Genomic DNA, 20,417 nt, shown 5'->3' on the forward strand with positions numbered 1-20,417 from the left:
ACTGTGGGGGCTCCTAAACTGTGGAATGAGCGAGCTCTTGAAATCAGAAAGTCCCAACCTTACCTACTTTTAAATTGTCTCTTATTACTTATCTTTATTCATCAGTTTTAAAACTTATTTTTATTCCTTGGTTTTTAATTCAACATGATAGTTGTGTAATCTCCTGTGTGCCTTTCATTTTCTTATACTTGCTTTTATTTGTTTTTATCACTTTGTTATGTTTGTTTTTAGTTGTTTTAATTTTTTATGGATTTTGTGGTGTGTTTATGTCCACTGGGGTTTTATGTTTTTATTTATGTTTAAGTCACTGTGCAGCACATTTGTAAAAGTAATGTTTTTTCAAATGTGCCATATAAATATGGATTTGATTTGATTACAAAGGACATGACTGATTTGACTGATAGGTGGGTAAGTTACAACTGTCTTCCCGGAGGCTGGCCTCTTGTTACTTAAACTGGTGGATTTTGTTTGTGGGGGCACCAAAGACCTCAGGGTATGGGGATAAGGCTCTGTCTGCTTTCAGATTGTCAAAACTAGAGTGAGCATCTCACCTAAAAACATGGTGATAGTTTACATAAAGGTCTTTGGGTAGGAGCATTTTTTTTTTTTTTTTTAATCAAGAAAACAAGAGATGTTCATTTTAAAGAGTAATGAATCAAAATTTCCTTCATGTGAGACCTGGGGGGAGTCAGCTCTCTTGAGATACAAGTACGTAGGAGGGTTGACAAGGGATAAAGGTTGGGAACCACTGAGCTGAGCAAGACGATAAGCTGGATAATAAAAAATGACATATTTTGGCAACCCCAATATCCAGCTCCACCTCTTTGCATACTTTAGTTTAATGGAGTCTACATGTCCACTATGATGACCTCCACTGTTGGGCTTCGAAACCCCTCTTCAAAGCTAATGCATGATGTTACTGAGACTACGTCAATCTTTGTTATGCCATGCTATGGTAGCCATTTGGGTGTAAAAAATGTTCTGTCTGACCTTATTTTTCCCATTTGTTACTGTGTCCTGAAAAGCCTTCATTCGTCTCACATGTTCACAACAGTCCTAAGGATCAGCAGACATAGCCTCACTCACCCCCTGCTCGTCGAGCTTCAGCAGGGTGTCTCGGACCTTGGGGGAATTTGAAGCTAAGCGGAGACAGTGCAGGTTCAGCTCAGGCATGATGAACTCCAGCAGCCTCTTGGGAGACAAGCCCCTGGGGGTCGTGTGTCGAGCGGCAGAAGGCACTGACTCCTCCAGGATGGAACCTCGCAGTGTCTTCATCTGAGGAAACAACTCACAGTCATCACATCCAGTCAAATCAATTTTACACATGCTGAGCTGGAGGAGAGCTTCAAATGAGACAGTGTACCTCCGTGGTGCGAAAGATGATTCTGTAGTTGTACTGAGATCCGCTGGATCCTTCCTTCTCCTCGCGACGGAAGCTGATGGCCACTGGACCAAGGCGATCGTCCATGCCGAAGAAATTCTGGTGTTCTGTGATGATAACAAAGTCACATTAGACCAACTGTGAAGAACAAGAACGGCTGTGATACACAAGGACAAAAAGCTAAGACTCAGCTTGACTTGTAATGTCATACTGATAATGGACAGTATGAAAATCAGAAAGATGGGGATGCTGTCTCCTGTGTTTCATTTAAAAATACAACAGATGGATCCTGACTATTTTTGACTGTGATGGCCATGTTCTGCACCTTTGTAGTTATTTCTTCATTTTGTATTCATAATTAATTTTACCCACACAGTACTGTGCAGAACATTTAGGCATGTTTGGGAAAAAACTGAGGCTGAGGAGGTGTGTAATGGTGGTTAGGCCCACCTGAGGGCATCACTTGGGGGAATGAGGATTGACACAAGCATGGTCATGTTTTGGACGTCCTTGCATATTACCAAGGACATGGTAAAGTAATCTGTTGAGAAAATAACCAAGTCCACACCTTAAGGGCGGGGTAAAGGATGGATGTGAAGAGAAAGCACAACTAGGATACCGTCCAGGTTGGCAGTAGGGTTGCCATGAGCCCTGGTGAGGCTGTGGATGCCCCAAGGATCTGAAAACCACTGATGGTCTCCAGACGTACACACGTGGACAAAGTTGTTGGTACCCTTCTGTTAATGAAAGAAAAACCCACAATGGTCACAGAAATAACTTGAATCTGACAAAAGTGATAATAAATAAAAATTCAATGAAAATTAACCAATGAAAATCAGACATTGCTTTTGAATTGTGGTTCAACAGAATTATTTTAAAAAACAAACTCATGAAACAGGCTGGACAAAAATGATGGTACCCTTAACTTAATATTTTGTTGCACAACGTTTTGAGGCAATCACTGCAATCAAACGATTTCTGTAACTTTCAATGAGACTTCTGCACCTCTCAGCAGGTATTTTGGCCCACTCCTCATGAGCAAACTGCTCCAGTTGTCTCAGGTTTGAAGGGTGCCTTCTCAAGATACCATGTTTCAGCTCCTTCCACAGATGTTCAATAGGATTTAGATCAGGGCTCATAGAAGGCCACTTTAGAATAGTCCAATGTTTTGCTCTTAGCCATTCTTGGGTGTTTTTAGCTGTGTGTTTTGGGTCATTATCCTGTTGCAAGACCCATGACCAAGCTTTATGACACTGGGCTGCATATTTCTCTCTAGAATACCTTGATAGTCTTGAGATTTCATTGTACCCTGCACAGATTCAAGACACCCTGTGCCAGATGCAGCAAAGCAGCCCCAGAACATAACAGAGCCTCCTCCATGTTTCACAGTAGGGACAGTGTTCTTTTCTTGGTATGCTTCATTTTTGCGTCTGTGAACATAGAGCTGATGTGCCTTGCCAAAAAGTTCCAGTTTTGTCTCGTCTATCCTTAGGACATTCTCCCAGAAGCTTTGTGGCTTGTCAACATGCAGTTTGGCAAATTCCAGTCTGGCTTTTTTATGATTTGTTTTCAACAGTGGTGTCCTCCTTGGTCATCTACCATGAAGTCCACTTTGGCTCAAACAACAACGGATGGTGCGATCTGACACTGACGTACCTTGACCTTGGAGTTCACCTTTAATGTCTTTGGAGGTTGTTCTGGGCTCTTTTGTTACCATTCGTATTATCCGTCTCTTTGATTTCTCATCAATTTTCCTCCTGCGGCCACGTCCAGGGAGGTTGGCTACAGTCCCATGGATCTTAAATTTCTGAATAATATGTGCAGCTGTAGTCACAGGAACATCAAGCTGCTTGGAGATGGTCTTATAGCCTTCACCTTTAACATGCTTGTCTATCATTTTCTTTCTAATCTCCTGAGACAACTCTCTCCTTTGCTTCCTCTGGTCCATGTTTAGTGTGGTACACACCATGTCACCAAACAGCACAGTGACTACTTGTCACCCTTTAAATAGGCTGACTGATTACAAGTTTGTAGACACCTGTGATGCTAATTAGAGGACACACCTTGGTTGGACATATCCCTATGCTCACATTATTTTCAATCTTTTCTAGGGGTACCATCATTTTTGTCCAGGCCTGTTTCATGAGTTTGTTTTTTAAAATAATTTTGTTGAACCACAATTCAAAAGCAATGTCTGATTTTCATTGGTTAATTTTCATTGAATTTTTATTTATTATCACTTTTGTCAGATTCAAGTTATTTCTGTGACCATTGTGGGTTTTTCTTTCACTAACAGAGGGGTACCAACAATTTTGTCCATATGTGTATGTCCAGGGGTGATAAAGCCTAAACAAAAGAGATGTCACAGAGCTTGACCTTGGCTGCTGAGCTACACACGTCGACATGTGTGGAGCTTGACTCTGGCCACTCACACTGGGTTGTGACACATCGGGCCCTGTGATAAATCCTTAGTGCCCCTCTTGCCTAAAACTTATGCACATGACTGTATCTCTATTTACAGAAAATTTCTATATTTAGTATTGCTACATGAGTACCTATGATGACTGAGTTTCTCCCTGGGGACATTTTTTTAAATTCTGATTTGTGTTTTAACAAAGTTTGGTTTATTAGCTTATTTGACAGGAGCCATAGCCACCATAGCTGTTCGGCCAGGGTTAGCTATTAGAGTAATTTACATCTGAGGAGTGCTATCACCATGCCAGAAACAAAATACTCCCAGACGCTAAATCAAATGCAAGTAACGCAATATTTGCCATATCATTAGGATTCTAGGGCAGAGAAATGGGTTTAGTATCCATTTCTAAAGCCTTCAAATTGAATACTATATACTTTTAGCATGGCATTATCTCAAAGCAAACAATTACTATTCATAAGCAAGGTGAACTGCCTCTGAGTTTGTTAATACAGACACGATCAGATTTAGAATATTCTACCTTACTAACCTTCTTTGTTGTTCACACATAAACCTATATGCTGCATGAACCTTTTAAATAAAAAGAAACAGGTTTGAACAAGAAGGGGACCAGATGGATCTGTTTGAGTTAATAGAGAATGAACTCAGAGATCTGTCAGCCTCCCAGGCTGACTGTCCTCTGCATGTGACCAAAGAATACCTTAATTAGTGCAGAAACACTAATGGTAATTCTATGATGTCTATTTATACAGTCAACCCATAGGCATACTGAAATTAAATACATATCCAGGCTTTAAGTTAAAAGAGACAAAAAAACTGGCGTCTGTTGCAAAAGATGGACCACACACCCTCCTCTTCAAGCACCCTGACAGATGTTTTTAGAGTGAAAAGTGCTTGTTAATCTTTTTCAGGAAAGCACCAAATAGTACTTGTAGGACATTTTAAAGAAGGCAAGACAGACTGATTTTTTTTTCTTTTTCAGAACTTTTTCTTCATCTATAATTGCAGTGACTAGAGTCAGGATATAATAGATAAAGAGAGCAGAATCACTACTAAAATTCAAATCTCAGAAAATTTGTCTAATTTTTTAGTCAAAAATATTTAATTACACTTAATATTAGCCACATTCACATCATAAGTCTATGTAAGCATCTTATTTCAAGATTTAAAAAGCAAGAAATGGGGTCTGTATTACTCACAGTAAGTAAAAATATTTGCTAGTGCAGCTGGCAAATTTTTCTCTGGTTTCTTGGAATGAAATGTGCTATCTAAATTAGTTTGCATGCCTAATTTCAAGACACTCATCAAGTAAAATTTGGACCTGTCTGCTAAATGTGGCATGTTTTAAGTCTAATGGGATACATTTGACTAGAAATACCATTGCAAAGATTTGAGTTTTTGCAGTATAAAGACATGCACAGCAGAGCTGAGGGTTTGGGTTGAAGCCTGTGTGGTGAGAATTAGGCCATCAGGGATGCTCTCTCACTGTGTTAGACTGGAGTCTGAAGCTGGACTGACATGTGATATCTCTCCACACTGATATGGAATAAACAGTCATCACAAACTAAAGATTCCTTTTACTCCACGTACCTTTCATGTAGAAATATTTGCGATAGTAATGCGCTCCCAGGTCTGCATGCTCTATGAAGTAGTTGCTCTTGCCCTGCTGTTGGATGTGACTCTCTCTGGGCTCCTCCAGAACCGATACTGCATCATTGGGGGTCCGCAGACTTGACCAGAGTCCCCTTCTCCCATGGGACCTACCCAGACCCACCTGCTCCTCTCCTCCAGTCTCATTGCGGAAGTGTGGGCAGCTGAGCAGGAGCTCGTTATCATTGCCATCCCCTTCATCTAGCAACAGGGACTGCTCAGGGTCGTCTGTGTTCCCCCCGTTGCCTCCCCCGCCTTGCGCAGGTGAGGACGGGGTGGCCTGGGAGAGGGGCCTCAGCTGGGAGGCAGCCGAAGCTCCTGAGGTGATGTTCTTTTTACGTCCAATGCTGTCTCTGTTTGTCGCTGCCTCGGTGAGGTCGAACAGGATGCTCTGGACGTCGTAGTGGGCAAAGTTCCTGACCCAGGCGCCGCCCCCGATGTTGTCGTATGGACCCGGTTGGGGGATCTGAGGGGGCAGGGGTTTACTCTTCTTACTCAGACCTTCAGGCTTCGGTGGCTTGGCAGGTTTTGGGGACTCCCCTGTGGAAAGAGACAGACCTCTAAAGAAGCCATCAGGCTCTGGAGGATTTCCCTGCAGTCCTAAAAGCAGGAACGGGTCTTTGAAGCGGAGGGCATTTGGACTCAGGGGCCCCTGATCTGCAGAGCTTGCCTCCTGTGCTTGAGTCTGTCTCTCCAGCGAGGACAAGCTGCCGTATTCCCTGTGCAGCAGAACACCTGAGTCCCCCTGAGACCCCACACCTGCTTTCTCACCAGCCGTCCGAACTGCTTTCCCCCCAGCCTTCCCTGAGGAGTCCAAGTCCCCTAGAGTTACATCGCTGTTACTTCTCTGCATGATATGACCCCGGCCCACAGATCTGAGGTTGAGCCCCACACGGCTCGGGGTGAGGCTGTCTCTGTCGGCTCCATCAGCCTCCCTCCTGGGCGGCCACTCCACCACACCTGCTTCGCGTTTGGGGTCAAAGTTAACCGTGGCGATGGGCGGCCGCATGTTCTGACGGCGAAACTTGCGGATGAAGAGATCATCTGACTGCATGGTGCCCTAGAAACTGACTCCACTTCTACAGTCTTTTCTCCAGAGCTTCCTGCGCTCCCAGTTAAATCTCCAACCTGGTCTCTGTGGTGCTAGTGTGAAACTGGAGGGATGTGTGAGAAGATGAAAAACGCCGCTGAGTGATAGCAGCAAACATAAAACTCATTCACACCACTTACGATGGCTGAACTTTCTCAACCTTTCAGCTCCCATAGATGTCTCTGTGAAGCTAGGAATAAGTCAACAAGTCCTCAAAGTGTAAAACTGAAGGATTCTGAGAGGATATGCATCGTAGTTTTATTACTGATGTGTGTTTTGATGGTATTCCAGTTGGGTGGGGCTGCTCCTTCAAAGTAAAGATCATCACTGGAGCCCGACTCTCTGTCCCCCGCGTAGGAGAGGCTCTGTCTTTATCAACCCTCCTAACATGGCATCCATTTGTCTGCACTCTTCAGTGCCTGCTGCTTCCCTTTTGCACTGGTCCACTGGCCACCTGCAGAAAAAAAGAGAAGAATCATCTTTTTTAACATCCTCTTACAAATAAGCTCCCACAGTGTAACTTTCCTCATCGACTGCTTTATATTCAAACCATAACAGCTTGTCAGAGAGTGCACAGACTCACTTTGTGGCGAAGAAAGGCTTCGATAAACACGTATTGAATGCCAAGAATAAAGCAGTGAGCAGGTGTGACGTGTGTTTTATTGTTGAGTAATGCCTTGTACTGCTGTTTTTTCTGTTTTCTTTCATTATAACTCTTTCCTTTACACACTTTCCGTTCCATAGTTTCCCGAAATAGTATCATAGCAGACCAAACGCTCACCGTCTCCAGCCTGCACATGCTCACAATAGACAGCATTTACTGAGGGGAGGGGGCCTTCCTGGCTCACTGAGAGTGTGCCAACATGCAAAAGAAATAAGCGTAACAATCTCTCACCCTCACATACGTTTTCACACAAGCACACAGTCTTTGGTTCTCTACTTTTGAACCAATATTGCATAAATAGTAGTGACAAAATCACTGAATATAACTGCAATATATTAAATTAAACCGGCAGTTAAGATGTTCAAATTTGTACTGTCAAAGAAGAAGTTAGAAGTTATTTAAAGGCACAGGCATCATGCTGTAAAGTACGAAACAGTTAGCTTCCCTTTTCTTAGACCAAACAATGCAGGGTTGAGAGTTTTGCAAGCGACTTACCGACAAAGTAGTTTAGTTTCACATAAAGAGCAGCTAGTTTCCGTCCTCATTTGTTGCTAATAGCCTGTCTCTGACCAAACTGACGTCAATCAACCAGAGCTGATACTTTTTCTTGCTCTAAATAAGGTACGAAGCTCCTTCCTGTCAAGCTTTTTCTCATGCATCTCGTCTCTCGTGCCTGCAGCCTAAAGAGCAGGTGCAGTGGTGCAAAGCTGCACTCGCACAGCATAAAAATGCTATAGAGTAAAGTGAGGAAGTCACAAGAAATCTTTGTTTCTCTTCCTTGGTCTGGCAGCCTGAGAATACATCAGCAGACGTTTGACAGTAAAAAGCCTTTATGAAGCGGTTTGAATATGGAAGTTGAGTAATCGTTGTCACGATCAGAGGTCATCCATTGTTTAAATACAAAGATGAGATGTGCTTATGTGTACTGAGGTTCAACCTGCATCTTAATCATCTTGAAAACATTTGGTGACATTTAAGTCAGCCACTGTTAGAAGGAAGTGGCTCTCATAGCTTAACCAGCTTCTCTCAGATGTTTTGTTCATTCAGGGCTGGATTAAATCTGCTCTTATTGTGTGATGCTGCATTTCATAACCCTGCTCTGTCTTCTAAGCGTTCTTATTATTTATATTTGTAGTGGATACAAAGTGTAGAAAACTTATCCTAGATGTTAAACTGAAGCACTGTAAGATTGATAGCTTTTGTTGTATTAGATTTGATCTCAGTGCGAATACTTTAATTTGTTTTCTAACAACCACCTGAGCTCTGACACACATCAGTGTTTCAATTTCAAAGGGCAAATAAAAATCTGCTTATGCTGTTCTTATCAGACATAATTAATACAATAGGACACAACAAGTCACAACAGAATACTAAATGGCACCACAAGATAGGATAAAACATTACACAATATATGTGGCCCATGATACAGCTTTTCTTTGATTATTAATACACTACAAGAAAAGCATGCATTAATGCATTAAAGACTATCTTAACTCCTGAAGAAGACAAAATGCCCCTGAAAAGGAAAGGTACTGTCTGACATGATCCTGTTGTCCATTTTATCTTTGGCTTTTTAAGTTCTGATCACATTACCGTCATTTATATCATAAATGCACCTGTAAGAAAAACATGAGGCAGTGTTGTGGTGAGCCAAATTAGCAGGAAGTACACTATATAAACAAAAGTATTTGGTCACACCTGTGAATTACTGAATTCAGGTGTATAAAATCAAGCACCTAGCTATGCAGTCTCCATTTCCACTCATTTGGGATACAAATCAGGTCCTGCTAAAGAGCTCAGTGACTTCAAGCATGGTTCTGTGATCGGACGTAATGCTTGTAATTCGATGGTTTGTGAAATTTCATCTCTGTTAGATATTCCACAGAAGACTGCAAGTAATATCAGTAATAGGAACAACAGCAACTCAGCTGGGAAGTCAAAGACCACATACATTCATGGAGTGGGGTCAACGAGTGCAAAGGCATAACGCTCCCCTGATCCACAGCTGAAGAGTTCTGAACTTCCACTGGCGTTAATGTATGCACAAAAACTGTGCAGCGGGAGCTTCATGGAATGGATTTCCATATCCGAGCAGCTGCATGCAAGTCTCACATCACCAAGTCCATGCAATCATTGAATGGAGTGGTGTAAAGCACACCAATATGGACTGTGCAGCAGTGGAAACGTGTTCTGCGGAGTGCCAAAACATGATTGTTTGGCGGTCAGATGGACGAGCCCGGATTTGGCTTATACTGGGAGAACATCACCTACCTGACTACATTATGCCAACTTTGAAGTTTGATGGAGCGGGATAATGGTATGGGGCTGTTTTTCAGGGTTTGGGCTAGGCCCCTTTATCCCCAGTGAAGGCCAATCTTAATGCTGCAGCATTAACTTTAGTATTCCTATCTAACCCTTCAATGCTGGCTCTTACAGAGCAGTCTCTGTGTTTTGTATGGTAGCATAGCTGCTGACATTAAAACCTCGCTCATGCACGTGGGCACAAAAGATGTTTGTATATCTGCAATCATCTGCATGCTTAACAATGTCTTGAAAACGGTCCGCAGTTTTCTCCGCTGTCTTGGAGTGGGAGTGCAGATTACTGGCAGCAGGTTCTTTTTTTGGAGCAACACAGATTGCCTTTATGTTGTTCCAACAACAAACTGAACTTCCAGGATCTGCCAGAAAACACTCCTGCTCTCCACCAACACAGCGCAGGCTGAACTTGGACACTTATCACTCACCGCCTTGAACAAATCACATATTCCTGAGCTTCTGAAGACCCCCAACCCATGAATCACTCCTTGTTTCCATAGCAACTGGTCTGGAGCCACCCTCTCTCAGCATTGTATCTAGACCACTTTAAAGCTGTTTACTCTTTGCTCTGCAATGGATCTAATTTCTTATCACTCCACCAAAGCTGAATATGTTTCTATTAGTGACCTTTGTCCACAAGACAACCAAGGCATCAAACTAAAAGAATTCTCCTAACATGGTTTAGCTGCATGCTAAAATAGGATGAAGATCGTTGACTGATTAAATAGGTCAAATATCCTACATTCTGTCACCAGTCATTGACAAATTGATCATATCATTAGATATACATGAGGTTAGGAGGTTGAGAGGAAAAACTATATCTGATTAACTTCTAGGTCAAAAATACAAAACGCACAATTTAGCTAAGCTATGTTAAGCCTAATCAGCTACTATTACTTACTTAAATACTTAAAATGTATTAAATTACCATAAAACTTGATCGCATGTTATTGTGTTAAGTCTCAGAAGTATCAAAACACAGCCAGAAGATTTACCTCGTGCCACCCTTTTATCATTTATGTCTTCTGGTGTCACAATTTAACTGGAATTGGACTGGCTGGTGTCAGTCAGTTAAGCGTTCTATTAAGCCACCCCTCCAGACTTTAGGAATTTGTCAGTGTCTTTTGAGACATTAATGCTTCTTTGGAAGAGTTTTCTGGGCCAAAAAGTTTATTTTCAGAGATAGATATTAGACAGGAAAATTTAAGTGACCTTGTAGATGCCTGATAAATGGCAGTGGCTCATTAGTTGTAATTTGTGACCCCCCCCCCCCCCCAAAAAAAAAAAGTGAGCAAAAGCAAAGCATTGTAATTCCCTGTTTACAAATCAAAAATCTGAGAAATAAAAGGTACATTTTTGGGTCTCATGAGTGTTTTTGGTGAGCCTAAGTAGATTTTCAGGTCTCAAATTGGTCCTCAGTATTCTCAAGTTTGGAAAAGGCTGATCTAGTGTAAATTTAGAGTTATGCTGCCATATCTGACAGAACATCCTTGACTCCCCTCCAGCCCAGCCCAACCCAGCCCTGGCTACCACTTTTATCTCTACGAAGACTAAGTTCTCTTGTGCCAAAAAACTGGAAACTTCTAAATCCATCTTCTTTTTTCTTTATCTGTGAGAACTGAAAAATGCCTGGCTTTAAAGATAAATCCCGCAGAACTTGGATCACCTATCACATTAATTGATTAATTGATGTGGATTCCCATCCACATAGTTTGTGTTGCAGTTCAGAATCTGTCAAATGTACTTAAGAATAATTTTATCTCTTTACCACTGTGTGAGGGTAATAAATGTATTCCTACTGAATTAAATTCAAGTACACAAACAAAAAAATGCAACTTACTGAGTTTTAAAAGAAAGAGTGTCCTGTCCTTATCATGAATACTGTGATATCTTCACTCGAATCCTTACAAGCTGACTTTTAAAATATAAACTACCACTACCACATAAATAGTGATCTCTCTCCCTCTGTTACATCTACAGAGAAGTATGTGATGCACCTTGCATAGAAGTACAAAGTAAAGAGGAACTAAAGTTGTCACTACCCCCTCAAATTTCTGATCTATTTGTTTAGGAGTTCACTGTACTCTCAGTATATTTCCTGCTGTATGCATTAGCCTGACATTTGAAATGCCATTTGACATCCTCCATACACAGAGACAGAGAGGCTTTGTCATATAAACACATCTACCACTTGATCCTAAAAACAAAAAAAGCTTCCAGAGAAACAACACATAAATGATTAATAACAGGCTTGATGTTTTCCCAGAATATTTCCAACCCAACAGTCCTTTGAGCTGCATCAGTCAGGAAAAAACTCAACCCTAATATAATCATAAGAGGATGAATTTGTAATGGCACGGCTTACTGAGTGGCAATAAAAAAGAAGTTAAGGATATTATAAAGGCTTGAGACAGTAAACAGAAATGGGAAGCTTTTTCGGAAGCTTTCAATAGAGCTGATTGTTCTGTGATTGTGAACGCGAATGGCTTTAGCTCTGAAGATGGTTTATTTCACTGTGTCCAGAACAATCTGTCATTCATTGTCGCTTTATTATGTGATGAACCCAGCAGGATCAACTGTATTCTTTCAAAAGAGGTTTACATGTTGATTTAAAAATATCCATTAAAATCTGCATTTTTTTGCAACTACTGTGAAAAATGCCTTAAACTCATATTTGTCACTGTCTTAGTGATTTAGTAGGGACGGGAATTGCTAAGATTTTATCGATATCGATGGCATTATCAATTCTTCTTATCGATTCGATTCTTTATCAACTCCCTTATCGATTCCGGTCTGTGAATTTTTTTTGGGATTGCTAAAAATGTTAAACATCAAGTGTTTGGGAGGAAAACATCCTAAAATATACAAAGAAATCTACCAGGTAAACCCAATGAAGAAACTGGAGCACACGAATCACTTGATGATGTTTAATCAGGTGCAGAGGACTGATGTTTCAACGTGCACTGTGTCTTCATCACAGTCAAACCAAGGTCGAAAGGCGTCGAAACGTCAGTCCTCTGCACCTGATTAAACGTCATCAAGTGATTCGTGTGCTCCAGTTTCTTCATTGGGTTTACCTGGTAGATCCACTGAAACACCTCTGTTTGTTGCTGGTCCTTCTGTGAGCCCCGACCTCCACCTGTGGAGGGGCTGAAGCACAAGAGACTCTCTCATCAATGCAAAAAAATCTTTTTTTTGTTGGATATGTCTCAGTTAAAACAGACTGCTCTCTGGATCTTTAAATTGTGAACTTGGAATTAGAATACAGTACTACCGCGCATTTTCTTTAAAGATAAAACCTTAAAATAAATATAAAACTATTCTCTGGATCCTAGATCTCCAGAAGTATCAAAATAAATTGAACTCTTGTGCAAAATTAACAGTTCTTGGGCAAAAAGATGCATGTCATGCATCAGACAGCACTTTTTGACAGACGTTTCACATTGCCGTGTGTGCATAATTTTTGGAGAAATGAAGCAACACTTTTTACCACTTTAGTCTGTTTTTGTGACTGTTCACTAGAAATGGGTGGTAATACAGTAATACTGTATCCTGGGGTATTAAAAATAGTCACGGTGTTGCTTTAATTACCATCATGGTATTAGATTAGGATTATCACTTCTCATCTTACCTCTGGGAGGAGGGGGAGGGAGGAAAAAGAATGCACTGTGTCATTGAAAGAGAAAAAAGAAACTACATTTGATCTCCTGCCCTGTTTTACTTAAATAATTCACTTCTCCTGCTCCTGTAAATGTCTCCTTATAAACCTGTTTTATTTTAGACTCGCAGCATTTTGATAAAGGGTTAGATGAAGCGCTGCAGAAGCGCGCATGTTCCACTCATTGTGCATATACATGCACACTGACAAGTGCTTGTTTAATGTGTGTTTTAAACACCTTGCAGAGATACTGGGTATCGATGAGGGAATCGTTAAGATAAAATGTAAATGATGTCGATGGATCGAGCCAATTGGAGCTGGTTCTCAACGGGAACCATTTCAAACAGCTGATTCCACTGATTTTAAAATACAGCAGCTATTACAGCTGTCAATTTACAGGTCTAACAAATTTTACTTAACCTGGTTTCTGTCCTCAAACAGAGTTCTTATCATTGCAATCTCTCTTTGACTGTTCATTTCATTGAGAAGTTTCGTTTTTATAATTTATCTGATGGAAAAAAGTGGGTTTATGTCACGACTGACTGCTCTGTTGACAAATATGAGTCAGCAAAAAGCATCTGAAAAGAAGAGGACAAGTAGTTGAAGTTTCCATAACTGTGCATAACTGCCATAGAAAGTATAAAATATGGACGTAGTCACCCATCAGTTGTTGAAACAAAGTTTTGAAGCCCAACCTCTTGCCATACTGGAGATTAGGGCTGAACAATGCATCGTATTTACACTGCAAGGGGGATGTGCGTATGCACAATAGTCAGATTGTGAGGATGTGCCATAGTCAGGTGGCCTGAAGCACATCATGCTGTCACTGCCTTTTTCATTCCAAAAAATCAAAGTAATCATTGCAGAGAGAAAAACTATTGCAATGTCTGTTTTTTTACAACATTTTCAGCGCTACTGAAGATGCTTTCACAAAGAACTTTCAGTAAAGTCAGCAAGTTACTGATGTGTGCCTGGAAGAAAATGTGAAAAAAAAAAAAAAAAATCTATGTGCTTTTATTTTGAAGGATTTGTTCCGCCACATATTTTGTTTGATTTCAAGTAAAAACTGCCCCATTTTTCATAAGAAACATTTGATAAGAATTAAAAAATTTAAGAAAGATGGTGGTTTGGTCCTAACGTTAGATCATTTGTGAAGCACTTCTAATGACAATGAGCAAGTTCTTTAAAATTTTCTCCTATATGTGCTTATAAATAAATAAGCTATGGCTAGAAAATTCTTTTTAGTCTAAGGCTGCGAACATGTTTACTTCTGCTGGGCAATTTAATACAGCTTTGATGGGACTTCTTGGGCTTTTGGAGCCAGCCTCAAGTGGACACTGGAGGAACTGCAGGTATTGGATGTTCCTTGTTGGCATTAATTTTCCAACATCGGAGGTTGCTGCTAGGTGTCCGCTTTAAATAGACAAAAGTATGTGTTCTGCTGTTGGCTGCATTGACCTGAGAGAGCTTTGCTGTTTTATTGCTAAGTTAAATGTGTATTTTGTTTACTGGAAGGGGTGTGACACCAGCTCCAAGTGCATTATTGCAGGGCTCATGACATTACACTCTAGCTTCAATTTAGTAAAACAAGAGGAGCTGAAGATGTGTTGTCCATCTAAATACACAGTTCATGCACCACACAGCATTTAATGTCCATCATCTTTGACCCCTGCTGCTCTCTGAGCCACAACCCCACCATCACGTTAACAGATACTTGACCTTGCACTGAGCTGGTTAGCAGGAACCACTTAAACACTATGTATGAAATGACTTTGAGCAAGGGTCTGCACAGAATTTGATTTGCTTGTTTTTTTGGCAGGACTTGCATCTCTATGATGTTGCTATTTTGCTGACGATTCACTGACATTTCCATATGTCCTCTGTGCTTTGACGGTCTAAAGGAAAACCTCTCTGTTAGTCATTTTTCTGCCTTTTAAACACAGTGACTGAAGCTGATTCACCGCACAAATCCTACCATGCTTATTAGCTCTGACATGATTTTATATAGCAGGACTGATGAATAAAAATAGCTGAATTTTAATAATTTGCAGACAGTGCCATGGGGTGCAGTTGTAAAAATACTAGTCTGAGAGATGTAGTGTCTTTTCTTGTCTCTGCTGCCATAGGATAATTGCTGGCGGGATGACCTAGACTAGCAGCTCATGCTCTCCAGGATTTTGTTTTTATTATTTGGAGCAATCAGCGAGAACGCTCGGATGACGCTGCCCTCCGCAGATCCCCTCGTGGTAGCAGTGCTGGTCTCCCTCCACGAGAACGTCAATAATGCATGTAGGCAGCAGTGTTTAATCCTGCATCTGAGAGCTTAAAACTCTGTTAGCAGCCAGTGGACAGTAATGATTTCAGTATTGTGCTCACATGCTGCGGATAAACTCGACTTTATTTTAGTGCTGAAAAATCAATCTCTTTGTGTACTGAGCCCCTGTGTCAATCAGAAATGACGACAGCATCAGGTCAGCCTAAAATCCTCGCAGCAAAAAGGGAAATGTGAAATTAGATAGTGCCACAGCATTATTTTATCTGCTGTTCAGGATTAGATCAGTTTTATCTTGTTGCTTGGGAGTTATTTCTATTCTTTCTGCACCCATGCTGCTCAGGGAAGATTTTTCTTATAACTGACAACAATAAATGTGGTCCACTTCCGTGTGAAATCCAGCACAAGGTTAATGGGTCTCTGGTGAGTGCCGTCAGGACACAAAGTAAAGACAGAGGACAGAGTTATCAAACACTGTTTGGGGAAGTCGTGGTTACTTGACTTATTTTGTGTGCTGCTTGTGCAGGTCTGCGTCCTGTGAAACAGGAAGAGATGACTGACTTCTGAACCCTGAGAGGATGAGTGTCGTCATCGTTTGTACTCGACACTTCCACACCTACAGAGGAGGGTGAAGCATGAATGAGCAAACACACCATGGTCAACTTTACCTCTGCTCATGAGTTTTTAAAATACCTGAGAATTCAGTCATTCAGTTTAAGTGTTTATAATAATACATGTGACTGAGAGTAAGTCAGCCTTCTTTAAAGTGACAAAGCACATATTTGTAGTTTAGCAGCAATTAGACACTACATCACATCACGTTCCATTTACTTTTTAGCGAATTCATGTTGCATTTGCAGGGCTGGAAAGTAAATTACGTGCCATTAGACTTGCTTTTTATGTACTTCAGTGGCTTTAAAAAACAGTATGAGTTTCTTTTGTGGGAAGTGTTTCACTTCACCTAAAATAACAAAAAAATGGAGAGGCAAAAAAAGAACTCCAAGCTCTCTGTCAATGGCCTGCACCCCCACTGGTAAAACTGTACCTATACGTCCATTTATAAAAAATGGAGATTTACATCGGGATGTATGATGTTGGATATCAATAAGCCGAAATTTACAATTGAATCTTGGTTGATGCCGATACAGACATTTTAATGTAATTTATACCTAAAACTTCAGCTCTTAAAAATGCAATTTAAGGTTTGAGGATAAAGCCACTTCTGTGTCTTTCATTTCCCACCATATTTTGCCTTCTAAGACTAAGCCCCCTTATATCTGGTCTACATGCAGGGCCAATGCCAGGAAGTATGGACCCCATGACAAAACAACACATAACACCTCACCAGCATAACCCAAATCGACCCTGCACAACTGCATTTTGAACCACATGGTATTTAAGAGTATCAACTTTGACAGCCTTAATATGTGTAAATATTAGGGGTGGTATAGTATTGCCCCACAATACTATATTATCACAATAATCAGGTCACAATTTAATATTAAAAAAAAAACAAAAAACAAAAAAACAATAACATCATCATATTTTTGGGGCCCCTGTCAGCCATGGGCCCTTAGAATCGTCCTCCCTCGTCACCCACATGTGTGAACAACCAGCTCAGAAGGATTCAGGGGCAGCCTTCCTGAAATGTTCTAGGGAAAGCAAATGTAAAATTGTCTTTAGAGAACCAAACAGCTGATCCATCATACAGTAGCATGCCTGTTTAACAGAGTGGGTAAACTGTTCAGGAATCTCTTTAAAAAGTCCTCTAAACTTCCTGCCTCACAGTCTGAAGGTGAGCTGCTGCTGTATAATGTCACTGTCTATCTGTATAGTTAAAAGCTACCCTGCCAATTCTTAACCACAAACTCTAAATCAACTCCTAACAGTGATTGATTTTGGGAAATTTAAAGCCGGGCTCAGTCTCACTCTCCTTATTGATCCTGTTAAATCTGAGATCAGGTTGCCTCCCTGCTCTGCAGCAGCATATGTGACACTGACCTGCAATGCTTTTAAGAAACTAAATGTGTATTAATGTGTCTGGATCTGATTCAGAAAGTAAGTTCAGCTCTCGCTTCCAGCATCCTCGATCTTTCCCTGCCAGCCCAACCCTTTTTCAGCACACTGCGGACAGTGACTTGGGCCGAGTCCAGAGGCTGCTTAGTGGATGCTACTGCAGCACTCACTCCCTTCTTTGTAAAGTGTTTTATCTCTCTTTTTCATTGGAACAGTTTGCAAACGTCAGTCCAAGCTATTGGTCCCTGTAGACACATAAACCTGCATCCCAGGCACCTGGTGCTCAATTTTAAAAAGGAGATAACTGCCAGGGTGTAAGGAGAAGAGCTGTTTGATAAAATATCTAACATCAGTATCATTCTGCAGCAGAAGAGAGCTGCACTCTCTCCAAGCTGCAGTTTGATCTAGTGATTGATAACCTTTCATTTTACTGCTGCACCATCAAAATCTTCTCTTTTCCAATACTTTTCGATACTCTCCATCACTGAAAGGAACGATGCTTTTAAACTTCAGATCTCCAATCACTTTTGTGATCAGAGGCTCCTACACATTGTCTTAACTGCACAAAACACACTGACAACTTTCATCTTACAACTACAATGGCAGCATGTCTTTCTGTGCATCTTTCTGTGGCATGTCACACTGCTGCTCCAATTGTCCTCGATACCTCTCAGAAGATTTCTAGGGTGTACTGGTTTGAAACTGGTACCATAAAAAATCCTAAATATGTACAGATTAAATCCAAAACTGCTGCACCTTTAACTTTAGTTTTGCTTCCGGTTAAGTTAACCTTGCAAAGCAGATGGATCCACCAGCACAAGGTTAATGCACTAACTATGGACTTTAACAGCACTGAGTTGTTTTCTAACTTAAAAACAACCAAAGTCGGGTAGTCGCCACGGTTTGCTTTATGCTGTTCTATATCGAGTTTATTCCTCGGTAGCGGCTATGACGTCAAGTGTTTTGTTGCTTTGATTGGCCCGTAAAGATGTGACAGACAGAACCTTCATCCAATCACCCTCCAAGTTTTTTTCAAAGGCTCTGCCCTTTCCCAAACGCTGTCTATCAGTGGTTTTCCAGATGGATGTGTGAAACATCCATCTGGTGTGTCAGGTTACGGTTAAGTTACTTCCCCTGTATAACGCATACATTCATGCTGCATTCCATTTTCCTTGGATTTCAGATGTCAAGGCCGGGAATGATGCCATACCTGAGTTGCATGCCTACCATTTGCTAGGAGTCCCTAACTGGGGGAACCGGGGGTTGCTCTGACTTTCTGAATTGGAATTTTGAAATCAGGGTGCATTTTTGATGATGTATCCGACTGGCTCAATAAAGCTGTCTTGGAATTTCTGAGTTCTGAGTTAAATGGAACACACCAAGATGGTGCATTTCATTCTCTTCACCACAATGCCGAAGAAGTGACGGCCTCAAACTCATATTAGAAGATGGAATCTACACCAAGCTCATGACTCCTGTTTTTCTTTATAACTGTGAGAGAAAGTGACGGAACTGCAAAAAACTGTACTTTGTTGCAGTACACCCACAAGGAAACGTATTTGGTATGCCTGGATGATATGACACACCTGCTCCACAATCCACACGATCTCTTTAAAGCAATTTTTTGTGCTCATATTAAACAAAATATAACAGATGTGTGACATATTGTTGTTAGAAATCATATTTTATTTGCTGCTATTTGTTGGTTGTAGTTGGCGGTGCAGCATAAATGTGTTTGAATGTGGGTCTGTCTCCGTGAAGCTAGCATCAAATGGCAGATGGGCCGTGTGATGCTTTGTTAAGGCTCCACAAAAAAATGCATGTACCAAAACCTTTTTAAAAAATCAGGAGGCACAGCTTTAATACTCCCCTTATTATGTTATAGGCAAATCAACATATATATGTGCTGGTGTGCAGAGACGCTGAGCCTTTATGCAGTTATTTGGGAAAAAAACAACCCTTCCGTGCAAAATGGCTATACTGGATTAAGCATTTAATGATGAGGAAGGTAACAGCATGGCATAAAGATTAGTCTATGTCTGTGAGAACTGATGGAATTGTGCTGAAGTTTTTATGACACACAAACCTCTCAATTCTCCCTCTGTATGACAGAAAAAAATGATGATAAATGATGTGTAAATAAGGTCTGCAAATATTATATTTACATTGTTATTACTAAGCCATACCCAGGGGTTAAATCAGTCTGAGACTCCCAGCTGCTCTAGTTTTCCTTCATTTAAGGAAGAAACTTTGTCAAGGTGTTGCTTAAGTGAGCACACTAATATTACCATTCCTTTAATTAAATGAACATTTAAAATGTAGTGTCAGAATCTGTGTGGGATGTGGATGGGATTGGATGGCACGCACTGCCAGTGGGATTAAAAAAAGCGTCCCGCACAAGGCTCTAGTTTGTACAATTTCAACCGTGTACATGAGTTTGCCTGCATTTTTTCAAATATAAAAAACATATCACCAGAAATCTGGTTCCCAGGACTTCTATTTTTGTTGCTGTTATGTCAAACAGATAACGATACTGTTTGGCTTCACAAGAACTGTATCAAAGTTGAACAATCTGGTATGGTGACCGTTGTAACTTTCTGCCAATGAAACTTTCCAAACATCTTTACCTTAAATGTTACACATAAATCATAGCTACTTCATTGAAATTAGGTGTGGCTCTTTTGAATTTAATTGCAATTATATTTCACAGCACTTCAAGTTAATCTTGAAAGACAAAAGAAGCACAGTTTCATCATTTAAAGAAGTTATTTAGGCTCGTTTTCTTTTCAAGAAAAATTAAAACTGAAGCATCAAAAGAGAACATAAAAACATGTAACATCTGATTTTTCTTGTGTCTATTAAATTACAGCTGAGTGAGCCTAACAATGTGTTTTCCCCTCCAAAGAAGTCATGAAAAAGTGTGAAATAGATCTTCG

General features: G+C 40.7%; 1 protein-coding gene across 11 annotated transcripts in view; it reads right to left on the minus strand.

Annotated features, from left to right (window-relative positions):
* zmp:0000001168 (signal-induced proliferation-associated 1-like protein 2) overlaps nucleotides 1–20,417 on the minus strand; it is a 73,991-nt gene that overhangs the window by 31,516 nt on the left and 22,058 nt on the right. For 8 of the 11 annotated variants that reach the window (XM_041801001.1, XM_041801004.1, XM_041801009.1 and 5 more), the window contains 3 exons: nucleotides 5,406–7,009; nucleotides 1,364–1,488; nucleotides 1,087–1,275 (listed from right to left, as the gene is read on the minus strand). In XM_041801001.1, coding sequence (XP_041656935.1) covers nucleotides 1,087–1,275; nucleotides 1,364–1,488; nucleotides 5,406–6,519 — 1,428 coding nt within the window. In that variant the 5' untranslated portion in view covers nucleotides 6,520–7,009. Of the gene's footprint in view, nucleotides 1–1,086; nucleotides 1,276–1,363; nucleotides 1,489–5,405; nucleotides 7,010–7,138; nucleotides 7,292–7,714; nucleotides 7,904–11,375; nucleotides 11,506–20,417 lie in introns of those variants that run through there. The other 3 variants (XM_041801002.1, XM_041801000.1, XM_041801003.1) reach the window with 3 other exon arrangements.

Source organism: Cheilinus undulatus, linkage group 12, assembly GCF_018320785.1.
Source record: "Cheilinus undulatus linkage group 12, ASM1832078v1, whole genome shotgun sequence".
NCBI classification, from domain to species: Eukaryota; Metazoa; Chordata; class Actinopteri; order Labriformes; family Labridae; genus Cheilinus; species Cheilinus undulatus.